The sequence below is a fragment of the Pseudorasbora parva genome, chromosome 11 (assembly GCF_024679245.1).
Source record: "Pseudorasbora parva isolate DD20220531a chromosome 11, ASM2467924v1, whole genome shotgun sequence".
NCBI lineage: Eukaryota > Metazoa > Chordata > Actinopteri > Cypriniformes > Gobionidae > Pseudorasbora > Pseudorasbora parva.
Window position 1 is genome coordinate 13,456,853 of NC_090182.1, and position 26,939 is coordinate 13,483,791.

Genomic DNA, 26,939 nt, shown 5'->3' on the forward strand with positions numbered 1-26,939 from the left:
AGGGTTATAAGTAGAATATATATTTGGATGAGACGCTAATTTGAGGTCCTGACTTTCATAAAAAATCCTAGGATGTCCTTCTGAAAAGAGTAGGGGTGTAACCCTGGAATCCTAGCCAAATTAGCCATTTGACCTCTGTCCATCATGGCCTCCTAATTTTACCCATATATATCTTGGCTTTATCTCTCGTATTGGTCTCCTTTCCACCAATAAGCTAGTGTGTGATGGGTGTTCTGGCGCAATATGGCTGCCGTTGCATCATTCAGGCGGATGCTGAACATAGGTGGTGGTTTAGGAGATTCCCACCGTCCATATGTGATTGCAGAAAAAAGCATTATATAAATATATTATTATACTATACAACTTTATAGCTGTGCGATAATAGAGTTTTGCAATGATGTCAACAATCATGCAGCCAAGATTTGCCATAGAGTATATATTGAATATCCTATATATACAGCTTTTAATACATTGGGTGCTAATGGTTTACATTTATCGACAATATAACAATCAAGCAGTTGAGATTTGCTATATACAGTAATACACACACCACTTAACATGAGTATGTATGCATCCGGGTAAGGTTGGATATACTTATAGTACTTGTATTATTCATTATTTATCATTTGTTTTATAATATAATTTGTAAATTAATTTGAGTTATTAAATCGTTATCTGATGATATATACTTTTTGTACACTTTACTGTGCAACTTTCAGAGTGGAGAAGAAAAAAAAAAAACATTGAAAATAAACTCAAAAAGTACTTACCTGTTTAGTCATGGAGTCTATTAACCGAACGTACAGATCCTGTTCTGTCCTGATACCTGCAGGTTGAAATGGAATAAATATATTAGACACAAAAAAATGCACTTCGGACCCAAAGTGTTCTCATATGCGCTGCATATAATGCAATCATGCTCAATTGCATAATAAAAAAAAACTAATGTGACATATTTCAACACAAATACTTGTAGAATCAAGTGTGTGTTCAAATTAAATGGCTCTTTGAGGAAACAAAACAGAAAGCCAGCCCCAAACGCAAAGCCCAATTGTTTTGAAAAGTCTACATAAATGGGCTCATTTCTTATAAAAATCTCGGAAATTAATTTGTTTTATTATTCTTTTCCCTACAGTACGTTTATCCACATTCTGTTATGTTTGTCGTGCTGACTGAGCTGTTCCGCTAATGCTTCTTAGCAAAAACAAACTCGCCTCAGTTTTTCTATTATTTATGATCTTCCCGCCTTAAAGTGTGAGAGCTTGCTTTTCTCTTCCCCTGCTCTCTCCGTGCTGGTGGATGACAGAGAATCCACATCTACAGACAAATCACTCATCACTAGCTGTTAGCATTACGCTAAGGAGAGCAGGAGTCTTGTATGGGGTCTTCAGTTCTGACTTTTCTTTTAGCATACATGTTGAGTCAAACTTTATAATAACTTTTAGATGTTTCATGGTGGCATTTCTAACTATTTAAAGGTACATTATTCCTAGGAATATTTCACTTAATTTATTCACCCTAATGCCGTTCTAAACCTGAAATAAATAAGTCAGTCCGATTCATGAAAGAGTCTTGATTTGTGAAAATTATTTATTAAAAAGATCCAACCCAAAATAATGATTTGTCTATGAACTGGATATCGCTACTTCTCTCATAAATGACAAAGCTATCGCATGGATTCAGAAGAAATATTGTGCACAAGTTGTTGGACCATTTCAATAATACTTTTATGGAGCTATTTCATCCTTTTTGAAGCTTTAAAACTTCGGTCCTCATTCATTTTAACTATATGAAACAAAATGCAACCAGTATTTCTCCTATTATGCAAACATGTACGGTATATAATGTCAGTTTTTAAAAGAGGTCTCTTATGCTGACCACGGCTACATTTTTTGATCATAAATACAGTAAAAATTGCAATATTGTGAAATATTACAATTTAAAATAAGTGTTTTATATATATTATTTGTTCCTGTGATGCCAATGTGTGTATGTGTGTGTGTATATATATATATATATATATATATATATATATATATATATATATATATATATATATATATATATATATATATATATATATATATATATATACATAAAATGCATTAATTTAAATAATGAAGTGGCAAGTGTAACATCATACCGGCTCTAATAGATGTAGCCAGTCAGTATGTACTTGATAAGAACTAAGAGCTCAAATGAGACCATGTTTAACGTGTCTGTGTTGGTGAGTAGCGTGGAATGACATTAGACATGAGCGTAAACTGTGAAAGGGTGGCAAATGTGTTCAACAGCATGAACTCCTCTCAGGATAAACAGATGGGGCTCTCAAATACTCTCCCAGATGTGATGAGACATGTTGCATGATTGTGGTTACATATCGTTTACAGTTGGCCCCACTCTGCCTCGCAATATGTCTTTGTTATTGATGGGTTATGGAAAGGGTTTGGAGGAGCAGTATGGGTCTCACCATTGCTGTAGAGAAGCTGTAACCTGTAGTGGATGCCATTGTTGGTCTTCTCACCATTGTATTCCTAAAAAAACATATAAGCAAGTCGGACAATGTATGAGAATCAAAAAAGCCAATTAACATACATATGCATACTGTAAGTGTTTATTGGGGTATTTTATTAAAGCATTAACCATCAATCTCAGCACAATGACCTTCAGATCTGAATTGTGAATGTCATACTGCTGGTAATGACTATCACAGTGGCAAAAATAATTAGCAAAAATTACAATTAAATAAGAATACATTCACAACTAGATGTGTATTTATGCAGGTTTAACAATCCATTTTTCTATGTAGTTAATTGAATACAATACCAGTTAACAGTTTGGGGTCAGTTTTTGAAAGTATTTATGCTCACTGCATTTATTTCATTTACATAATAAGGACCCACTTTATATTAGGTGGCCTTAACTACTATGTACTAACATTGTAATTAATCATTTGATACAATGCACTTATTGTGTACATACATGTTTTTAAATTGCCCTCACATTTTAAAAATGACCTGCATGTAATTACGTCTGTAATTCATTTCTGTAGTTTAATTTGTAATTACACAGTTGGTACTTCCCTTACACCTAACCCTACCCTTAAACTCACCCATCCCAACACACCTGCCCTAACTCTACCCGTATCCCACCTCAATATCAGCAAAACTGTTTTGCAATATAATATGAACACAATAAGTACACTGTACTTACTTTTTGATGTAAGAACATAGTAGTTAAGGCCACCTAATATAAAGTGGGACCACATTTGATATAAAAACACTAATATTGTGAAATACTATTACAATTTAAAATAACTATTTTCTATTTTATTCTAGTAATTTATTCTTGTGTTTGGACAAGGTGAATTTTCAACATCATTACTCCAGTCTTCAGTGACTTTTCTTATTATTAAAAGTATTGAAAACAATTGTGCTGCCTAATATTCATATGGAAACCATTATTTAATTTTTTTCAGGATTCTTTGATGAATAGAAAGTTGAACAGAACAGCATTTTCTATGGAATATAAATATTTAGTGAAAATATAAATGTCTTTATCTTTTGATGCAATTTAAAGCATCCTCAGTGCTCAATAAAAGTTTTTCTTCTTCTTAATTTTAAGGCTTACTTACTCTTTGGTGAGACTATCAAAATCATTGAAATCGCAGGACACAAGAACTGCAGTCCATCCAAACGTGAGCCTAGTTTGATTTCACTCTTCGGACTAAGATCGTGTGAGGTTTACATTTAAGCATCACATCCAGGCTTCAGGTGAGTTATTTCCCCCTGATGTAACATCAATCCAATGAGACGCAGGAACACGACACACCCACACATGTCGTCAGACTTTCTCTATCTCCTCACTGCCAAGTTTAGTGGTAGCGTCTTGGCAGCGACCCAGGGTGGAGTGGAGGAGTGTGTGGGGGGGGATGCTGGGCGGGGGTTATGGCGGAGGTGAACGGACAGCGAGGACAGAGCGCTGACCGTGCCAGCTGGACCCCGTCCCAAATGACTGTGGGCGGAGCTGTTCTCTGTAACCTTTTACTGAGAACAACCCACCGACACACACACCGCGGGGTGAGCAGGACTACCCTCCGACACACACCGCAGGGCTAGCAGGTACAAACACACGACTGAGAATCAGACTCAGAAGTTGAATGACATAATGTGCAGTAAAAATAAGTGAAACAGTGTTTTCTTATATAAGCTGAATATTTATAGTTTATTTAATAATAAAAAAAATATGATTTCAGGTTAACAAGAACATGTTATAAAAATATTATTAATACACTTCTTATGAAAGAAGTGGTCTCACTGCTGCCCCCTAGATTTATTATTTGGTATTGAGACTCATAATGCTGCCTGCAAGATCATGTGAGTGTGAAGCCCTGAAATTAGATCTCACATATACACACTGCCACTACTTAACAAAGAAGCAAAAATTGCAACAAAAATGTAAAAATGTGTGTAAATTGGGAATTGTTAAAGATAACAATTTCCAATAATCAATATGATCAAAAAGTATATATGTACTTCGTTTTTGTACTTTACGTTTTACAGTGTAGTACATTAAAATACTGATAATAATTACTGAATACTGAATAATAATTAACTATATGTACTTACTTTATATATTAACTTTACATTAAACATTGTTGTAGAGGGTTTGGAAAATCTTTATAAATTTTGTTGTTTTTTTAATAACAAGTGATACAAAAACTATGTATTATCACACAGATATACCTTTTTTTCTTTCTTTTTTTACCTACAAAAATTACAATAAACAATTATTTTTGATCTATGCAGCAATAAAAAAATAAAAAATAAAAAAAAAGGGTGAGATGACAATTGTTGTCTCACATTTTAGACTTTGGCTTAATCAGAATAATTTTGAAGTTTAATTCTACCAACAACAAAAAAAAGTCTTTACTAAAAAATGCATCTAAAAATAATTATATTATACAGTACATTCCTAGCATGTTCTCAAAGTTCAATAAGCAGCACCCCAGCATATCACAAACCCTGTTGCGTTGTGGAGTGGTGTCTATTAGTGACAGAGTGCTTACTTTGTCTTTTTCCACAAAGTCCACGTAGGAGGTTCTCTCGATCTCAACGGGCTGTCCCTGCCGGTCATACAGGGCCAGCACAAAGTGGAAGAAGTTTGACTTGCGCAGGTTTGAGGGAGGCTGCTTCTCATAATGGGCTCTTGCCAAACCCACACCACTACGAGAGAGAGAGAGAGAGAGAGAGAGAGAGAGAGAGAGAGAGAGAGAGAGAGAGAGAGAGAGAGAGAGAGAGAGAGAGAGAGAGAGAGAGAGAGAGAGAGAGAGATGGAGAGAAAGAGACAGAGAGATTAATGTACTGTAACCCAAATAATGACTCAAAATATGAGCTGGCAGAAAGATGAAATGGCAGTTTCACATGAACTTTCACAAATAATATCACATTGCATATAAATATATAATGCTATGTTGTTGCAAAGTCACCGCACCGTCAACATTTGTAAGATCTGCATGCGAATCACAACATTTTTCTGCATGGGAATTTGCAAAGTCTCATGTACTGTATACTAGTTCGACGATCTCATATCGAATCCATAAAATGATAAAAGACAGGAAATTAAAGCTGTTACAAAGAGAGATAACAGGACATAACCGAGAGGGGTTAGAAGAGAGATATTTGGCTTGTTTTCTCATGCCCTGTGTGTGCCATGAACTCTATTGTCTGCCCCTCTCTGCTCTGCCACCTCAACAATTGGAATCTGGCACGGAGCGGGGACCCCAGAAGGCACCGTCTGCCTTTGCGGCTGCCAATCGCTACTGGGTACGGCTCGCCTTGGCAACTGCTGCGTTCCTCTTTCCCTGACCTGTCAGTCAAACCTGCTCGGGCCTCCCCAGGGTTCAGCTGATAGAAGACTCCATCCTGACTCGCGCACTTGAGCATCGATTAGAACGCGTGGCAAGCGACGGACTGACAGAGACCGAGGATCCTCGCGCAGCCCGAGAGGAGGAGGCCCGCACCTCTACGCCAACCCTACACGTCCACCTATCAATCAAACCCTCAGCCCTGGTCCACTGACACAAGCACTGATCATCTTTCCATACCTGGATCAGTGGACACGTGGTCCTCAGAGAGAGGTGAAGACCTGAAGTAAAGAAAGATTCAAATGCAGGTTGTCTGTATTTTTAATAGGGTGGTAATGCATGCATCCCTTCCCACAAGCGGAACTGACATCAAGCACTCAGTCTAACTCTAACACTTTTCCCACATTACATTTTAACAAAGAAATATGAACTGAAATAGGAAATATGTATTAAAATGTAATAGATGTAATAGCAACATCATTTAATTAAAATGATATAATTGTAAATATATATATATGTAAAGGTGATGTATCACCAAAAATAATGACTTGTTTCAAACAGGTTTCCCGAACACATCAGCCATTGGTTGCCAAACAGATAGCCCCGCCCCCAAATGCATTCCATTAAATGCTCAATTCAAATCAAAGAATATAGCTGTTTTCAACTATTTTCAACTAAAAGCTATTTTATAACTATTATAACAATCAGAAATATTTTTTGAGCAGTAAAGCAGCATATTAGAATGATTTCTGAAGGATCATGTGAAGAGTAATGATACTGAAAATGCAGCTTTACCATCACAGGAATAAATTACATTTTAAAATGTATTAAAACAGAAAACAGCTGTTTTAAAATTGTAATAAAGTATCATTATACACTGGAAAAAAATATTGTTGGTTTAAGAGGACTGCCGATGAAAATTAGCACTTTTGAGCTAAATCGGGTACATTTACATTATCGTAATGTTGATTAATGTACATTGTGCACTTTTAAATAAATAAATAAATAAATAAAAAAAACTTAGTAAAGTAAGTAAACTGGTTGGCTTAAAATGTTGAGTTCATTGAAATAAAAAAAAGAGTTAATACAACGAAGGAAATTGGTTTTAAAAATAGAAACTCAAAAATATTATTGTATTTGAACCACATACATTTTTTTTTTTGATAAATCATGGAAATTGCACAATTTGGCATGTTTCACTGCATTATAAGAAATAAAATGGAATTATGCAATATGCTTACAAAATCTTTTAATACTATTTGAATAAAGGGTGATGTCAATTCTCAAAAATGTTCCTTGTATTAACTAATATTTTTAATTTCAATGAACTCAAAATTTTAATGCAACCAGGTAACTTACTTTTAAAATATTTTTACAGTGCAGTATTGTTTACTGTGTTACTGTGTGGTATTATTAGTATTATAAAGTATTCATTTATTTTTGATCAAAGAAATACTGCCTTGGTGAGCATAGCAGACTTTAAGTTTCAGTCAAAACAAGTGCCCCATAATATTTATAATTCCCTAAATCATTAAATGAAAAAAAAATGCATGTGTTATGTTCACAGACATAAATTGCAGCCGTCATTGTTAAGTCTGTTCATTATTTACTCGTTACCCTGACGAGGTGGGCCGAAATGCATTTGAATCTCAAAAATATGCTCATACATAAATATTTGTTCATCTGCTGAGATCGGGGTGGGGAGCCAGTGTTTTGGAAAGCGGCCTGCTCTCTGTCTCTGCTCGTTGAGATATTCCCCTGATAGGACATTAATAAAGCCTGACCCCTCCCCAGTACTATTACCAGGGCTTAATGCTTCATTTGTATCCGAGCCTGGTGAAATCTCATTCGTGAAGTTGAACTTACTACATTGAAGGCAAAAACAGCTTTCACAGAAGAGGCTGTGGGAGGGGGATTCTGGGAGGAGCCCTTTAAAAGCGGATGACTTCAACGTAAATGGGAAATATGATCTTCTTCATCTGTAGTAATTGATTCGTAGTGAAGATCTTTAGCAGTCTGACTGGTCAGGGCGGTGCTAAGTCTGACAGATGCCTTCTAAATGCAATACCAAAAAAAGCATACAAAATAAAAAGGGTAGATAGGGTAAGATAAGGGTTCTGTAACGATCAGATTTGCTACATTAATTTATATATATATATATATATATATATATATATATATAGTAATGTTTCGGAATAAATATATCGCACACCAGGACACATCAACAGTCTGGGCAAATTCTGCATCTGCACAAGCACAAGTAAACACAAATTATCACCTTCACATTGGAAGACAGAATCACAAAATTACACATTTGTGGGGGAGATAAAGAAAAAAAGCATCTCACACACACATGCATTGCATCATGAGCTCCTCTCCATTACCCCATCAGCTCGGTTACAAAGCCAGGCGTCATGTTTCTGATGGGGTGAAGGAGAGAGACAGCGTTCCCGCACACTCTCGCAAAGCACGGATCTTTACGTGCAGGAAACGATCGACTCGGAAAGCTTGTTAGTGTTATTATTTTAATTATGTTGATTGCTGCCATATCCACTCCAGCAGTCAGAGGCAGGCACGATTGGACGGCTCTCACTCGCTCCATATTGAAATAACCACTGTCGAGGTGACAAACACACACACATAGACAGCAGAGCTGTGTAAATCAGTCGCTAACGGACGGCTACAGCACGCGGTCTCACAACGGTTTCTGTTAAACACACTGTTTGACATCTTCTCGTCACAGAGCAGAGAGAAATAAAAGGGAAAAAAACATGCAAGCCAGAAACAACCACAGTTCTGACACAATTCTGGATGTAAAAACACCCTCCACTTGACGACTTTTATTTGAATCAATAAATACGGTCTCACAGAACCTCTTTAACAATAAACCACTCATAGCAGGAGCTGAAGGGTTTGTAATGATGACATTTCAGAATACAAGAGCGCCGTCTTTCTTTATGCAGTGGCAGTCGGTGCAGTCCGCGGCCCTTTACATACTGCAAGCTTAATGCGATACAGCAAAGTCTAATTATGTTAAATGAAAAAAGTAACCCCAGGCTAAGCTCCTCACAGCTCAAGGGCCTGAACACTTGAGGGAAATAGATACTAAGCACATCGAGTCAAACTCTGAAATCATCTGCTAATGAACATGCAGAGGAGAAGAAACTGTCAATACACAGGATACAGCAGGATATGCTGAGATATTGAGGAGTTGGATGAAGTGTGTGTGCCTTCACATGTACATCTCAATAAAATAATAATCTCACTGCAAAATAAAATGATAAATCAAATTGTTTAACATTCAAGAAAACATGGTGCAGGAAAGACTTACTTTCCAGTGGTTCACCCAAGATTCCCCTATGGTTTTATAATGGGATGATACTTGGGAAAATGTGAATTTTGAAGATGTTATGTGTATCTTAAAAACGTATGTTTCTAATAACTACGTCCAAGTATCGTCAAGTTATGTTTACCACAGTCCTCATAAATTGAAAAAAAAAAAACATTATGAAACACTATAGGAAAATCTTGAGTGAACCAGTGGCGAATTAGACATTGGGGTTTTGACGTCATCCCTGCACCACTCTATTGAAAATATGTAATTTACAACACATTTAATTCCAACAATGCGTCATATTTCTCTTGAGAGTAGAGTAAAACTGAATAGTTGGTATTCAAACAATGTTGCGCGGTACTTGATATCAGCTATCTGAATATGATTGGATCATGACATGTTAGCCTACGTTATTGGTTAATACTATTTTTCCCGCCCAATGTTGCTTACATTATGTCAGCAAAAAAGAAGAGATGTTTTGGAGGTTGATTAAGTTGTTAAGCATTGTTCGAATGGGTAACATTGAAGTAATGGATTTGATAACATATTTTTAAAAATCCTGCACAAAAAACGTCTTCCTTTATTTGAGGTTTTTGAAAACGATGCCATTATAGTCTCCGTTAAAAACTACAAAACCACGCATTTGTGAAAACAGCGACATTCTGCACGTGTATTACATACATACTTCAGTTTAAAGGCACATAGTGTTTCTTTACGTGACATTGCCAACTACTGGCCTGGCAGCAGAATACAGCGTTTACAGTCGTGGGAAAGGTGATCGTTTCGTCAACGTTGGAAAGGATAGACAGGTTTCACTTTATTTACATTGTTACAGTGTAATTATATATTTATGTACTGAGTAATATTAATTAACCACATGCACTTACTTACTATATGGTATGGGAAGGATTAGGATTTGGTTGAGGTTGCATGTAATTATGCATAATGTACTGTTACTACTGTGGTAAGTAAATGTAATGTCTAAGAAAGACACCGTAAAATAAAGTGTAACCGAAAAACATTTCTGTTTTTTATACACCGGTGTCATGTAAACGTACCCTAAGATTTCCTGATGGTACCCACCCTATAGTAGTTCACTCCTGCCAAGCGTTAATTTAAATTAGTTTTATTTTATTTTTCTGCAATGTAATGAACAAGAACCACTTTCATTGCTTCGTAGAAAAATATAATACCATTATAACAAATTGAATATCTGTCAAATGGCTTTTATAGGTCAGGACTCAGAAGACCACAAAAAAATACTATTATTATTTATACACTTTAATCATGGGGTCTCTTTAGCCCCCAAAATGAAGTCAATGAGAGTAAAGAAAACTGATTCGGATTTCATGTTATCTTAAACGTTACACTTCGTTCGGGGTCTGTAAAATGTTTAATATTTTGAAAGAAGTAGGCTATCTTATGCACACTAAAGCTGCATTTATTTGATCAAAATCCTGTGATTTTAAGAATCCTGAGCCTTCAGAAATCATTCTAATATGCTGATTTGTTACTGAAGAAACATTTATTATTATCAATTTTGCAATTTTATGCTGCTTATTATTTTTGTGGAAACCATACTATATATTTTCCCCTCAGGATTCTTTGATGAATAGAACAACGTTTATTTGAAATACAAACCTTTTGTAACATTACAAAGTTATTTACTGTCACGTTTGATCAATTGAAAGCATCCTTACTGAATAAATGTATTCACCCCTTTTAAAAACGGCAGTGTATGATTTTTGTACTGACTGTATCAGCCAGTATTTGACTTATTTTTCCAAGAGGTGTCTGTTAAAACGCCTGCTAAACTATATATGACACATGTAGTGTGTCTGTGTGTGTGGCATATGTGTGGCATCACGGACTCAGCCCCACATCTTGGTGACATTAATCATGCCTGTGATGGACTGTGACAAAGGGAAGTCTTTAACTACAGCTCGTCTCTCTCTCTCACTATCGAACTAATGAGCCGTACAGCAGCGCTCTGTTTATACAAATGTGACGCGGAAAAATCATCTCTGCCCTGGCTGTGCGCCAACGTGCTGATCCAACAAGTAAATGTAAATCTCATTCTCTCTCTCTCTCTCTCTCTCTCTCTCTCTCTCTCTCTCTCTCTCTCTCTCTCTCTCTCTCTCGCACGGTCTTCCTTCCTCATTCTCACTTTTTTTTTAAAGAATTTCTTGTTCTCTTTTGTTGCTTCCATCCTTTCAGAAAGGTCTTATTAAAAAAAGAAAAAGGTTCCATAGCTGGATGGTATCAGCTGAGATTTGGTCACCTTCATCAGAGATCTGCAATGGGAGATCATACTCTAAATTAACCAACATAAGGGAATCATATTTAATTTGACCTTTACTCTAATACATGCCCAAAACGGACCAAATGAGAAAGGAAGAAGCTGAGAACCAGAGCATGCCTGCTTTTCTTGTGCTCATCAGGGTCCGCATGGAAGTATTTTGAGATCGGTGGATACTAAGATATGCACATACTCTATGTTTACATGGAGTAATTTATGCAGAAAGAGACAATTACTGTGGCATACATTTGCCTATGTTTATAAGTGTGTATGTGTGTGTGCGCGCGTGCGAGCAGTGTTGGGGGGGGGGCAGCGGGCAGTCAGCATGGCAGCGGTATGTTTGGTTAGCGCTTATTAGCTGTGTAATAAGATTTAATGAGTTGAGGACTAAAGCGCTGTAGGAGCATGGGCAGCATATTGGGATTAGTGGAGAGCAGAAACAGAACGAGAACAGGAAGAGAGCGAGAAGAAGAGGTTGTTTTGAAATCCAAATCCCACTTGTGGTCAAACCGGGCCTTTTTTTCCCCTTTCTTTTTTTGGTTCCCTTGGCCTGTTGCGAAGTCATCTCTGTAGCTCTTATTCTCTCTCGACTCAAGTATGTGGTGATTTAATTGTTCAACACAAGCCTCGTGCATTGTAAATTGTCAAAATGGGCAGTTTAGATCCCCCTAAAGTATAAAAATTTGTATTTTACATGGCTGTTATCTGAGGTGAAAGCGCTGCGCCAGATGTGCTGATTGCGTTTATGGATAGTCGGCATCTTTGTTTCTTTATCGCTAATTGGATGTTACGACGTGGAATCATAGGAAAACCTTCCTGGAATGACAGAGTGCAGAGAGTAATAGAGGCATTTGTCACCGCTGCACAGTAACGGGTGGCCGTAAGTCAAAGCAAACGTGTCGGAGAGGATCTTTGCATAAAGAAAGGCCTGTCATTTCTCCATGATTTCTATTGCCACACAAACACAAACGGCCTGTCTGTCACGTCTCCCAGCGATAAGCTGGCACATACATCACCAGCTGCCTGCATCACTGCCACCGCCTGCTCGCCGTTTTATTCACTCACACACACACACACAAATTCTAACACTTTACAGACATCCTGTAAGTAGACAGTATCTTTACATGCATGCCTCTCTGTTCTTGATTATGTTCCCTTAACCTCTGATGCATGAATTATTAAAAATAGAGAAATAATATGTATTTCAATAGAGCTATATCTAATGCAAAAGAGGTAAAAAGCATGACATGAAGAAGACATATAGAATTATGGATAAGGGTCATAAGTTATCGCCTATATGTGACTTCGTGTAACTTCAAAAATGGCTTATTTTGGACATCATGCATCAGTACATTATTTTTAAGGTGTTTCTCATTGAATGGTGATAAAAATGTACTATTTTTTCTATGCAATTATTAGATTTGATTGTTATTTGATTGTTTGATTGTCAAATGGCTTTAAAAATGGCTGTTTGAATCATTTAAAACTGACATTAAAAAACAATATTTTTTTCAAATAAAATCTTTTAAGATGCTTTTCCTATATATATATATATATATTTCTTTTTCTTGATATGCACCCTCCATGTTTGGTTATATGTACACTGGTTTATGCTTGTGTTCTCAATAAAAAATTAAAACCCAAAAAAAAAAAAACATTTTCTTTTCAGTGTCAATTTCAATCATCCATTTAATTTTAGTTTGATTGATGATTTTCAATGATCTCTATCAAGAATCACTTCAGTCAATTCAATGAAAAGCACTTAAACACGTGCATTGAACAACACACAAAAAACAACGAGCCACTGAAAATACACTCTCTTTCACACACACAAACCACTACTTTCGCCACCAGTATTTAGCTCAGCGTCCCTTTTGACGTATTCCTCCAAAGAGAAGGTGCTCTGCAGAATGGCCCGTGTAGTCAGAGGGGTTGATGTGCCATCATTGCTCACTGATTGTGGCTCTCAACGCGAGATGATCTGAGTCAATAGACTCGCGGCTCACTCACAGATTAGACATCTAATCAAATTCAGCCCCGTTTGTTTATCGCTCGCTATCGTTGGCTATGGGATGTCAGTGTGGAACGCTCCACAGCTGTGACAAAATGAGGACACATCACATGATGTAGGCTGCATTTACGAATCCAGACCTTTTTAATGCAAAGTAATGCTCTACATGTGTATCATGTGATATTCCCCATCAAGTTTTCCCGAAAAAAAATAATACCATGATCCGTAATGCTGATTTAGTTTTAACAGACGTCTCATGCAAGTCTCCAGTCTTTTTTGGTCTTGAGCTTTTAAGGTCTAAGTGCAAAGGATTACTGTTCACACACAGTGATTGCTAATCATGCTATAAAGCCAGTGTAACTAACAATAAAGATTAACACACATGCACAAACAAATTCAAAGAGCTGATGGCATTGTCATCGCAACATAATACTCGGCTTCTTTAATCGTAAAAGCGTATAACCAGCCAGTGCAAAACGCTTCCAGCTAATTTCTAATTTGTTCGTAATTGCACCGAGACAAGTAAACCATTGCACAGTGAGAAGTTATTTCCTGGAGCTGGACGGCTAAATTACAGACAAATGTTTCACGCGATTAGGACACTCTAATTGAACATGTGACAGAGTAGAGCGGCAGAAATGTATCAAGTGCATGGAGGAAACAGGTATTTACATTTGTTACATCTTTATGCTTTAATCACATCGAATTCCTTTTCGACTATTGTATCCCTCCCAATTGCAATATATTTGTTTTTCTTTCAATCATGAGAGAGTTAAAATGAGTCAGGGCCTCATTGTAACTGATCTGCTCTGGACGCCTTGATCAATGCACTGGTCACATGGTTCTCCTCAGCTGGACTGAGAGAGCGCCTGTGCTGTGTGTGTGAAGTGCTGCCCCTGCACTGTGGGGTCTGTGTGTGTTTTATTAGTATTGCACTTGTGCATGTTTGCTGTAGGTTTAGCCCGACTGCACCTGCCAGACCCGCACACACACACTACAAATTACAGCACTCGTTTCTTTCTCTTGCTCACGCTATTCTAAAAAAAAAACTTACAGTCATTTCTAAAATCGTTAGTGGCCTACAGCTGAAATCATTAGCTGGTCACCTGTACGTTTCTAATGGGGTCATTACTGAGGTGGCCCTGCAGCCGGCCGCTAATCGCTAGCATGTTATGGGGCAGCTGCTTTTAAAACACTTGTTTCTCTGTTACATTCCGGCATGCAGGCGTCAACTGAGATTGAACAGAGCGAGACCCGGTGTTTTTTGATTCAGTGAGTGTTTTAATGTATTTACGAATGCGAAAATGTTGCATGAGCAACTTTTTTGGAGTGGCCAAGTGCCATTTATGTATCGGTCAGTGTCATTGTAGTATATCTGGTCGGATTTGCAACATGTAAAAATAGTATTCCGCCATTGCACTCTCTCTTTCAGCGCGCAAGGGATTTTGGGAGGATGCGGAGAGAAAATGCTATTTTTATTTATTTATTTTATTTGGGGTTTTTTGAGGGGTTTTTTTTACAAAGCCTGGGGGTCTGGACTTCATTAGTCTGACCCCTCCTTCTCTCCCCCAGCGGACAAAACAGAGGCGACATAATTCACTTTGCCAGGTTTTACAGTGTAGGGGTACGGAATCGGTGAAAGGGTCAATCGAAATCTGTTCCCCAGCTGTGCGGCCCTCTCACTCACCCCTAGGCCCAGAGAGAACGAGCGAAAGAGAGAGAAAGAAATGCTCGGGGGGAGATGGACCCCACAAACGTACCCCCGAGCTGCCTGAGCATCACAAACCTGTTCAGCCAACTCCATCTACATCTATCTAGATTGCAGGAATGCAAACAAGTTTACACTGAATGAACATTTGCACTGTGTCTGACATGTGGTTAAATATTAAAATAATGGGATCATAAACTAAAAAAAAAATTGTTGTTGTTGCAGTTTTTCAACAATTGTCCGAATAATGATTTTCCTGTTTTACTCTAAAAACACTAATCCAAAAAAATTACACTTTCTACAAAGCTCACCCCTTGACACCTAACTATCACCACCAGAGCCAACATGGTATTTACAGGATCACATTAAGAATTCAAATAAAATTAGGTTCTCACTTTTGCTTCTTTTATCTAGATTCACTCACTTTACTATCTCTTATGAGAACAGCCTTTACTGCACCCATAAAACTGACATCCTGCCATCAGTACATATTTGAGATTTAAATGGAGCACTAATTCTAATATATATATATATATATATATATATATATATATATATATATATATATATATATATATATATATATATATATATATACATACTAGAATTAATTAAAAAGAGTGAGAGAGAGCAAGAAAGAGAAAGAGGATATATTTAAAGCAGAAGAGGTGCATGCATATTTTACCTGACAGTTAACTAAATCATTCATATATATATATATATATATATATATATATATATATATATATATATATATATATATATATATATATACAGAACAAATAGAGGATTAAAACAAATTATTAGTAAGAAAGACTGTAAACATTTAAGTAGCCTTTTTGAAATATTTTAGACTTAGTTTAAGATGCTATCCTGTCTACACGTTTGTAAGTAGCGCGGAGAATTTTGTGTAGAGTGTGAGGCTGATAATTGGCTAGAGGAAATTATTTATTATTATAAGGGAAACTGTTTGGTATTTACATTTACAAATGACTTTTTCTGCAGCCCTGCTATATAATGAGCATACACGGCTCTTTATCATAACTTTATGCATGAGAAATATCTATAAAATGCGCTATTTTAAATAAATAAATAAGCGCACATAAAACGTGTTTTTATATATATTGCATATAGCGACCTTTTTGTATGCAATATACATTGTAACTTACATGCAATGGGACTTTTTTCTTCCCAAAATAAATAATTCAAGATGTGAGTTTATCCCATGTAGGGTAATTAGATGCCCTAAGACTCTGCATTTTTGTCTCTTATTAATATCATAGTAAAACATCAACAGCTTCGACTGCAAATGCTGGTGATCTACAAGGTGTTCGCGACTTTTCCATTTTTTCATGCTATAGCGCATATGAAAGGCAGCGAATGGGCAGGTGATTTCGGCCACTTGTTCACGGCAGCTGACCTCCGTGTAAGTTTGAAACATCAACTTTATTCAGCCTTCACAATATGCAATATTAATATACCGCGGGGATTTATCTCGGAACGTATTCAAGGGAATCACTAAACATGTAAACGCAGCATATCTCTCTTGGTAGGCTACATGTTTTAATGAACTGTAAGATTATTTGTACATTAAAAAACGCCTCGAAACCTGCTTCAGTATATTTCCTGAAAATGTTTTGATTTCAGGATGCATACTTTTCCACACACCAGCAGAAAATAGCAACCCGTCTCATTAATTGCATTTCACTGCTAAATTTAGTATAAATGTCACATAAAATAATTTAGGCTATATGTTAATGTATTGTAGCCTGCCATGCTGCAGCCAAATTAAATGTAGCTCTATAATTTAAAAAATAGGCCTACAAACATTTTTAATTGAGCTCAAATACCCTCAAAAAATAGTCAATGGCACTAAATGAGTAACCGTTTTCTCTGTGCATTTATGAAGTAAGAAAAAAGACACACGTGAGTTTTCTAAAAAGTGTACCTTTCTTAATATTACATTAATATACTATTTATTTTTCAAAATTAGTGTGATGCTCCCTGTTCGTTCCTCTAATCCTATATTTTTATAACTGTTTTAACATGATAGCACGGCCCATATAATAATCATTTTGAGCCGCTATCTTTTTTTAATAATTTTTTTATGCTCAAACTAATGTTGCCACTCTGCGTAAAACTTCTACAAGTGAACTTGAGTGTAACCTTTGAGTATTTCTCAGAATCCCAGGTCTGTCTTTGAAGGCTGAGACAGAACAGCACACATTTCCTCGGTGTTTCAACATCATTCTAGAACCCAGGGGAGAGTTGCCTATATGCGGAGGAACTCGCGGTCCTAAAACTAACTTTGACTCAAGCGCAAACGGTTGGTTTGGTTTGCATTACATTATTGGAAAAAGCGCCTGTTTTCTGTTTTTGTACGACAACGCAATTTCCCCACAAACTCATTTCCCCCCACTTTTAGCATTCGTCTGTTATATTCTGTAACGTACCACATAAATAAGATATATCAGAATAAATCATTTAAGATCGTTTTTAATTAACTACAGGCAATTTCAAGAGCGCTCAATGCAGTGCATATTTTATGTACAAACAAACTATAAACTTATGTTAGTTGTCAGTGATGCTCACTGAAAAGCTCCCTGTCCCTGCGACGCACGTGAAACATCTTTAGATTGGCGCGAAATGTCAACATTTTCACTGTAGCTAAATAAGATGGCATGAACCTTGTTATGAACCATAAGATGGTCCATACCAAGACAACCTGAAAGATCTCCAGCTCACTTTCAACTACAGAGAAATCAGGTAGAACAATGCTTTCTCGTGTGTGACAGGCAGTGTAATCAGAGTCCGCCTTTCTGAAGCGGAGCGAGCAGCTTTTTCTAAAGCGCCTAACGATGCGCAGTCAGTTTCAACATGTCTACAACCAAATAACAGCCGACAAACGGTCTGGGATACTGTGCTATGTGCGACGTCCTCGTAAGCATTTGCAAATTCATACAACTGCATTCGAAACACTCACTGAACTGTGGCAAAGAGCTTTCTCTGACGCGCATCAGACGCTCCGTTTCACGCACCCAACTAGGCTACTTTGGAATATGAACAACTTGGAGCTTGTTGGTGATGTTTACCTTTGCGCAGCTGTGTTGGCATCCAGTATCCCCGCGCTCTGCATCCAAGAGCGCACCGGCGTCATGCCACTCGTAAGGGGCTCTTCTTTCATGGTCAAGGCTCCCCGTGGGAGACCGTCCTGGATGGAGAACATGAAAATCGCCTTCTGGGGGATGTCTCTCTACACCAGCTCGAGTGGAATAATCCTCCTGCACCACCTGGATTAACAAAAACCAACTGAAAGGGAAAAAATCTTCCCCAAAGTGCAACAAGGGGAAAGAGGTCCTTATCCAAAGACGCGCTGCCGTATCCCTTTGGGTGTTCCTCTTTCTTTTAGATTCCAAACCCAAGTTCAGTTCACTCAAGATTAACCGGTCTCTAGTTAAAAGAGGGTGGAGAGAAGGCAAGAGCTGTGCAGCATCTCAAAGGAAACGATCAGCCGGGATCAAGCAGACCTTCTCGTCGCGGGGAGAAAGAGGGGAGAACGCGAACTTGCTCTGAAGAAGAAGGCGAACAGACGCGCACGGGATTGTGAAATGAAAAGTGGGATAAAACGGGCGACTGCTTCAAAAAGGAGTAAAATGAAATGATTACCAAACAAGAGGGAGGGATGGACCAGGGAAGGCTTGCTGTCCCTGGGGAAAAGAGGGATTGGGTAGCAAGAAATCTCATTCCCTCCCTCCCCGTCTCTTTATGCCTCCTGTGTCCCAGCGGAGCGCACCTTCTCTCGGGTTCCGCGGCTCCAGAGCTCTCGGGGGGGACAAGCGTGGACTTGAAGAGGGCGGAGACTTGCCCTTATAAGGCAAAGTCATTTACATGTCAATCTCCGTTCTGAGCTCTGATTGGTCGCGGTCATCCCTTGCGTCATTTTCAAAATTCGCCGCAAAAACTCAGCTGATGTTAGAGGGACTGAGCGCTCTGCCAGTGAAAGTGGTCTCGTGCTTTCCAAATTTAACCTGACACTTGCCTTTAATATCCAGGAACAGTCACGATGCATTTAATCTATCATAATTAAAATATAATCGACTATATCGTTTTCCAGAAGTCAAATTTGTCAGCTCATTTTTTCTATGATTTGATGTTAAACAGTGAGTGAACGCAGATCCTAGCATAGCTACTGTATGCATAAAGCATAGGCTACTACTATAGGCTATTATGTTTCCTGGAACTGTAACACAGCGCAGTGATATTCTTTAAGACACTATCAAACATTACCAATATTAAACAGTGACATCTCTTAATTTATTTTTTGGGGGGAAAAACTTCTATGAAGTTGTCCTGACTACCATGTTGCCTCAGGTTCGAGGAAGAATTTGAGAAACCACATTTGCAGCTGCATGGACTATTATAATAATAGTAATCATAATTATTATTATCATTAGCCCACCACCTGCAATACAAACATGAAATAAATAAAATATAAATAAATAAAGGATATTAACAACAATTAATTTATAATTTGGGTCAAATTAATCAAGTAAATGGTTTCTTTTTTGCTGTCCCAAAGAAATTTTGAATTGCGAAAACTCGTATTGTATTAGGCTAATAATTTTTGGTGTTCTTTAGCATTATTCTGGATTCCACCAAATGATGCCTGATAAAATATTTATTACAGATAGCCCTCCAGAGCTCAGTCACAAAACGACCCAGTGGGATTTAAGAGAGAAAAACAAACACAAACTCAATTTCATAAAAAATAATAATAATTATAATAGGCTAATTATAGGCTTATAATATATATATATATATATATATATATATATATATATATATATATATATATATATATATATATATATATATATATATATATATTAGCCTACTGACTAACGCAAACAGTCCCCATAATGCGGTCATTTGCTCTAAAATATTAGAAGTTTGTTTCCCCCTCAAATTCTTTTTTTTCTTTTCTTTTTTTACACATAATAATATTACCGTATCATTATCAGTAGCCTGTTATAATAACTATATAATACTAATGGTACTATTCGTGTAATTATGTTGCTAAAGCCTCTTCACATCACTCTTCATTAAAAAAAAAAATGTGTAAAAAAAAAGTATTATCTTGCTTATGCCGTCCGAAAACTCTTTCTATGGCACGAAAATGTTGCGTACACGTATCCCTCAAAGACAAAACAGAAAAGAAGCGGCAGAAAAGCAGCCCGGTGTTCAAGAAAGACACGATCCCCGTCTGCCCTGAACTATCTCAAACGGAGCATGACCCCCGGCCCTGACCACTAATAAAACATTCTATTCTATTCTATATTCGATTCGAGGTTGAAGGTCAATAGTCAGAGTCATCAGGAACTTATGTTGTGTCACATAAAACTAAAACATACAAGACTATAGGTATAGATTATTTTCTACTCTATATTTTAGAGGAGGTTGAAGGGTCATAAGCACGGCATCCGCAGCACCATAACTAACTCAACATAGGCTACTGCACACAAGACAAGGACGTGAGGATTCTAATCGTCATGTCTCGTGCTTGTGAGCTTTTCGCAACTCTCAGACCGTGATAAATATTTCTGCGATGTCTGACGTGTCAAAACCTTAGATGTTTTAAGTAATTATTTTCTAATGCTGGATTTCAGCCTCTTTCGATTGTTTAGTAGCTTTCCATCAAATGTTCATATATGACAACCCAATCCAGTTTTTTTACTCGATCATTCCCATAATATTATACATGCATTCCGCGGAAAGGGACGATGTCAAATTGTAAAACATCATGCGAGTCGTATAAACAGCACGGGCGGGTTGAAAAAGTCTATTTTGCTATTGGAGTAGCCTAATATTCACTGATCCAATATAACAAAACCTCTTGAGTAGCCTATAGATTGCTTTGTTTTGTAGTTTGGAGTGCATCATTGATCAAATATTACTGAACATATTTAGGGGGAAACGAGATATAACTGCAATTACATTTTTGATTACATGTTTAACGATGGATTATATAAGAACTGAAATGTATCTTAAACAAAAATCGAAAATATTTATATATTGTCTTTGCGCACATTGTTGCTTACTATTCCAAGTTAATTGAAGTCACTATCAATCCGGACATCTTTCTGTCAGATTCAAGGGGTTGTTTCCACCTAGTGGCCGAAAAGAAAAAGGAAAGCAATGATTTTTGCCAGGACAATCATCATCATCAATAATCATGAAATTAGATTAAGCATCTATAAACTTATTTAATAGTGTTCTTTAAAAGCTCAAGAGAAAATCTGCATTTCTTATTATTTATTTAATTGTCTATTACACTTATTTCACGGTCTCTTGCAATCTTTTGAATCACCTTAAATGTGCAATAACTGATATTAAATTAGGACCTCAAGAGTTTAAATGTTTTGAGATCAGAGAATATGCGGCTTCAAACAGCATTTTATATGGATCATAATTTTTTTTAAATTATTGTTTATTTTTAAAAGCACATGAGCTTGTCTGTTCTCAGTAAAATACAATACAATTATTGTATGTTATTGTCTGTTTAGATTCAGGCTTAGTGCTAATTGGCACGCCACGCCGTTTTGACATCAGAAATTAAAGTAGGAGTGATCATCTGCGCAAACATAAAAAAAAAAAAAAAACAAGGTTTCAAATATTAAGATTGTAAAGTAAATCACAGAAGTTATGACATCTGAGTAGTAAATAAAATAAGAATTATCAGGACCATGCCATTGTTTTGTTTGGAAGGTAAAGAGCTCCATCTAGTGTCCAATGACCTGCAAAGTCTTTCAAGGACTTTAATGCAGGCAAATTAAACTCACAGTAAAAATGACATTTGGGATTGCTCAGAACACTACACTGGCAGGACACTCTTTTGCATGACCTTTTGAAAAAGGGCAGGAATGTAAAATGGAATCCAAGAACTCTACAGATGATAGCGTCCTCCAGTAACCCCATCAGATGGGGCAATGTTTTGACGTCCTTAAGTACAAAATGTATAAAACATTTAACATACAAGAGGTTCTACAGAGTGTTTTAGAGTGGCAGACCAAATTTACATAGCATATTATTATACTATTGTGTCACTGTTCCAAATTCACACTTTATATATATTTTATTATTATATTCCTCCAAAATTCTTGTTTCTTTTTTAAATATGTAATTACAGAATACCCCCTTATGTTGTAAATAGATGTATTTGAACATGTGCATTCACTCTTGTGGACACTTGCAGGTTTTATAAAGTCATGTGAAAACGAAAGGACACCCAATTTAATAATCAGGATATAATTTAAAAATCATCTGGTCCTTGGCAGGTCTTTAAATTAATACAACCTCACGACATATTACACATCATGGTTTATTTAACAAAAACTAGGCCAAAATCCCACAGCGTATTTGTGAGTTCAGGCACTGATTTTGGGCCCCGTCAAGTTCCTCCACACCAAACTCACTCATCCATCTCTTTATGGACCTTGCTTTGTTTACTTGTGTGCAGTCATGTTGGAACAGGAAGGGACCATCCCAAACTGTTCCCACAAAGTTAGAAGCATAGAAGATAATGTCTTGATATGCTGACACATTAAGTTTTAATTTCACTGGAACTAAGGGGCCCAGCCCAACCCCTGAAAAACAACCCCACACCATAACCCCCCCTCCACCAAACTTTACAATTTTACAAAGCAGTTAGGCAAGCGGCATTCACCTGGCCACCGCCAAATCCAGACCATCGGATTGCCAGACAAAGAAGCGTGATTGGTCACTCCAGAGGACACGTCTCCACTCTGCTTGAGTCCAGTGGTGACGTGCTTTACATCACTGCATCCAACGCTTTGCCCTTGGTAATGTAAGGCTTGGGTGCAGCTGCTCGGCCATGGAAGGAAACCCATTCCATGAAGCTCTCTACGCACTGTTCTTGAGCTAATATGAATAGCTGTATAGCTGTATCTATCTGCGCATCTGCTCAGCATGCGTTGACCCCCGCTCTGTGATTTTACGTGCCCTACCACTTTGTGATTGAGTTGCTCTTATTCCTAATTGCTTCCACTTTGTTATATTACCAATAACAGTTGACCGTGGAATATTTCATAGTGAGGAAATGAACCACGAATGGACTTATTGCGCAGATGGCAACCTGTCACGGTACCACTCTTGAATTGACTGAGTTTCTGAGAGGGACCCATTCTATCACAAATGTTTGTAGAAGCAGTCAGCATGCCTAGGTGCTTGATTTTTTTATACACCTTTCTTTAGCCATGGAAGTGACTGGAACACCCACATTCAATTATTTGGAGGGGTGTCCCAATACTTTTGGCAATATAGTGTTTATCTCAGAAATACAGGCCTCAGTTAGCATGTTAAATGTTAAAGTTCATGACAGTACAAATAGAAAAAGACTGAATAAGTATGATTAGTTTGGAAGGGTTGCTAGGAGTTGCCAAGAACCCAAGAAGGGAAAAAAAAACAATTTGCATTTGAACAAACCTCAAGAGTTCTGGAACAATGTCCTTTGTATAGACGAGAACAAAGTTGAGATGTTTGGCCATAATGCACAGCGCCAAATTAGGCAAAATCTAAACACATCATATCAGCACAAACACATTAAGGATTTTAGGTAGTATTAGCAAATGAACATTTTGTCCTCAAATTTGATGTGTTAAGAGAAGGAAAATTAGGCAAGTGTAAGAATTTCAGCGAGTTTGACAAGGGCCAAATTGTGATGCTAGATGACTAATGATCACAAGAGAATCAAAACTAGTTTAGCTGGTAAACCCTTTTAAAACATTGAATGAAATGATTTGAAAGTCCAGTTTAAACATGAGGACTGATTTACTGCTGTACATTCTGCTGAGACTTTAGATTCATTTTAAGGTAAAGAGCACTATCTAGCGTTAAAATCATGAACCTGTTTAAAGATCATGAACGTATCGAAGACAAAAGATACAAACCTTTCTTCTGTCTTTCATTGCAGGATACAGGTAAGGCTGGTTTCCACCTGCAATTCCTGCAAACATTCCTGCCTGTTTGGTCCTTTTTTCCATGCAAAAATAAGAAAAAAAATGTATACATAATGTAAATATAAAGATATAATTTACACCAAACAAAGGTAATTAACTCGTAAACATAAAAATGTGTATGTCTATTTTTACCTTCAATATATACTCTTGAAGTCCCAATTTAATATCAATCAGTCGTTTCACATTTAAGGTGAAGGCAAAAGACTGCAAGAGGCCAATCGTTTGAAAGGACAGTGATAGAAATGGAAATAATGATTAATACACACTGTAAAAAATGTACTGTAGAATTTACAGGAATTTACTGGCAAAAAAGTTGCCAATAAAATTTACAGCTAATTAGTGTATGTGAAATACAGTAATTTTTAGTGTTTTTACAGTAAAATTCAATTAAACTTGTATTTTATTTTACAGCAATATTTTGTAATTTCACTAAAGTACAGTATTTACCTGGCAACAAAGTTGCCAATAAAATTCTGTAAATATTTTTTTACAGCATTGTTTTGTAACTTCACTAAAGTACAGTATTTACCTGGCAACTAAAGTTGCCAATAAAATCCTGTAAATATTTTTACAGCATTTTTTTGTAATTTCACAAAAGTACAGTATTTACCTGGCAACTAAAGTTGCCAAAAAAAATCCTGTAAATAACCCCATAATCCAAGATGATGTTTGTAATAGTTTAACATTAAAAAATAATGAAAATAATAATTTTAACAGTAAACTGTAAATTACTACATTTACCAATGGAAAAAAAACTAATCAAGGGTGTTACAAGGCAGTGCATTTATTAAAACTGGCATTGCAAGGGAACAATTTCAGTCTTCCGAAACTGTTAAAATCTTACTATAAAAATTACATGGTATTACAAAATAACCAGATAGATATTTTTTGATGAAATCTGAGAGCTAATGTTCCTCCACTGACAGTCTACGCATCTACCACTTTCAAGGTCCAGAAAGTTAGTTAAGACATCATTAAAGTAATCCATGACTTCAGTGGTTTAACCTGAACTTTATTAAGCAAATCGAGTGCTTTGTTTGTGCAAAAATAAAATATGATACAAAATATTATTTTCCAACGCATGTTCACGAGAGCACCTCAATGCATGCGTGTTGTGTTGACACGAGAGCGGACGTTGTTACATGAATTTAAAGTGGTAAATTATGTTTTTATACACAAACAAAGCACTTACATCGCTTCATAAAATTAAGGTTTAACCAATGAAGTCACATGGATACTTTAATGAGGTCTAAAGTTTGAAAGGGATAGTTGCATTGACTGTCAATGGAGGGACAGAAAGATCTCACATTTCATCAAAAATATCTTAATTTTTGTTCTGAAGATGAACAAAAGTCTAACGGGTTTGGGATGACATGAGGGAGAGTATTTAATGACAGAATTAAAATTTTGGGGGGATCTAACTGTTTATCGTACAGTAAACACGTTTAAATGTACCAGTAATCAAACCAAGTCACCTTTCTCAGAAATAAAAGTAGTCAAGTAAAGCATGTTACCTTTGAAAAAGATTCAAGTGTGCAAAAGATGCCTGCTCCCGGGACACCAGACTGAGGTTGAAATAAATCCAGCCACAAAGCTGAGGAAGTCACATGTGAAGTCACAACCACCTGGACCTTGAATAGCCATCGTCTGCGGGGTTCACCTGAAATGAATCAATAAAAGCAATAATGTAACCTACAATATAACAGTAGTATTTCAATATAAAATGTAATCTAAAATACAATATGATTTACAATAGAATTAATAATAATTTACAATTGCCTACCTATAATAATAAGTTTCAGAAACTTGTAATGTCAAACTTTTCTCCACATCATCTGCTGTTCTTTGCACCTAAAACAAATAAAAAGATAGTGTGAATTTTTTTATGCATTTCTATTATGAGATAAAAATACACTCCCGAAAAATGCATAATGTAGGCTATACATTATTATACAGTTTAGTTACAGTGATACATAGCATAGAGTAGAAGCAGAATGTTATTGCTATGGTGCAGACACAATTTCTTTACATGTAGGTTTTAATTTGAGATCGATAACCAAATAGAAATATCATATATTTTGCTGTTCGTCAGTTATTTCAAAAGAAAGATACTATGACAGTCGTTCGCATTGGGTTTTAGGCTACTTTAAAATGTAGCTAAACACTACTTTAAATGTTCTGGCGAAATGAGAAAATGCATTATTTAGTCATGCTTTGATCGTATTTTCTTATGTTTTTCGTCAGCTGAAGCTTACCGCACGTTATTTTGTCTCCTCTCATTTGAAATGATGAGAACGAGTGCTCTCTCGACAAGAAGTTCACTTAACTAAATACATAGCGAAATGAAACCATAAACTGCAGTAGCCTATCCATCCATGTTAAATAATATTATATAATGTCTATTAATGTCGTTTTTCGATGTTTCAATGTTCGATGCTTTTACCTTGTTCGTCTTCGTCTTCGTCTCACCATGGGGTAAGTTAGGCTACCGAGTCAAAAAGCCTCCCGCCTGAAAGAAAAATCTTAAAGTTAAACGACGTTACGTTTTTAACCAAACGTTATGTATGGGGAAACATATTGACATTGACAACTTTACATGTAACTTCTAAATGTCGTGTTAGCACGATATTGTGACATGATATTGCTTATAGGCTACATTAAATTAAATAAATATAAAAGAGTATAC

At 36.6% G+C, this 26,939-nt stretch overlaps 1 protein-coding gene across 3 annotated transcripts in view; it reads right to left on the bottom strand.

Annotated features, from left to right (window-relative positions):
- LOC137092731 (transcription factor COE3) overlaps nt 1–19,506 on the bottom strand; it is a 116,762-nt gene extending 97,256 nt beyond the window's left edge. Inside the window, exons 1-4 of one of the 3 annotated variants that reach the window (XM_067457143.1) lie at nt 18,311–19,506; nt 5,069–5,225; nt 2,471–2,534; nt 771–826 (exon numbers count right to left, since the gene is read on the bottom strand). In XM_067457143.1, the coding sequence (XP_067313244.1) occupies nt 771–826; nt 2,471–2,534; nt 5,069–5,225; nt 18,311–18,444 (411 nt within the window). In that variant the 5' untranslated portion in view covers nt 18,445–19,506. The remainder of the gene's footprint in view (nt 1–770; nt 827–2,470; nt 2,535–5,068; nt 5,226–18,310) is intronic. The other 2 variants (XM_067457141.1, XM_067457142.1) reach the window with 2 other exon arrangements.
- Between the last annotated feature and the right edge of the window lie 7,433 nt (nt 19,507–26,939).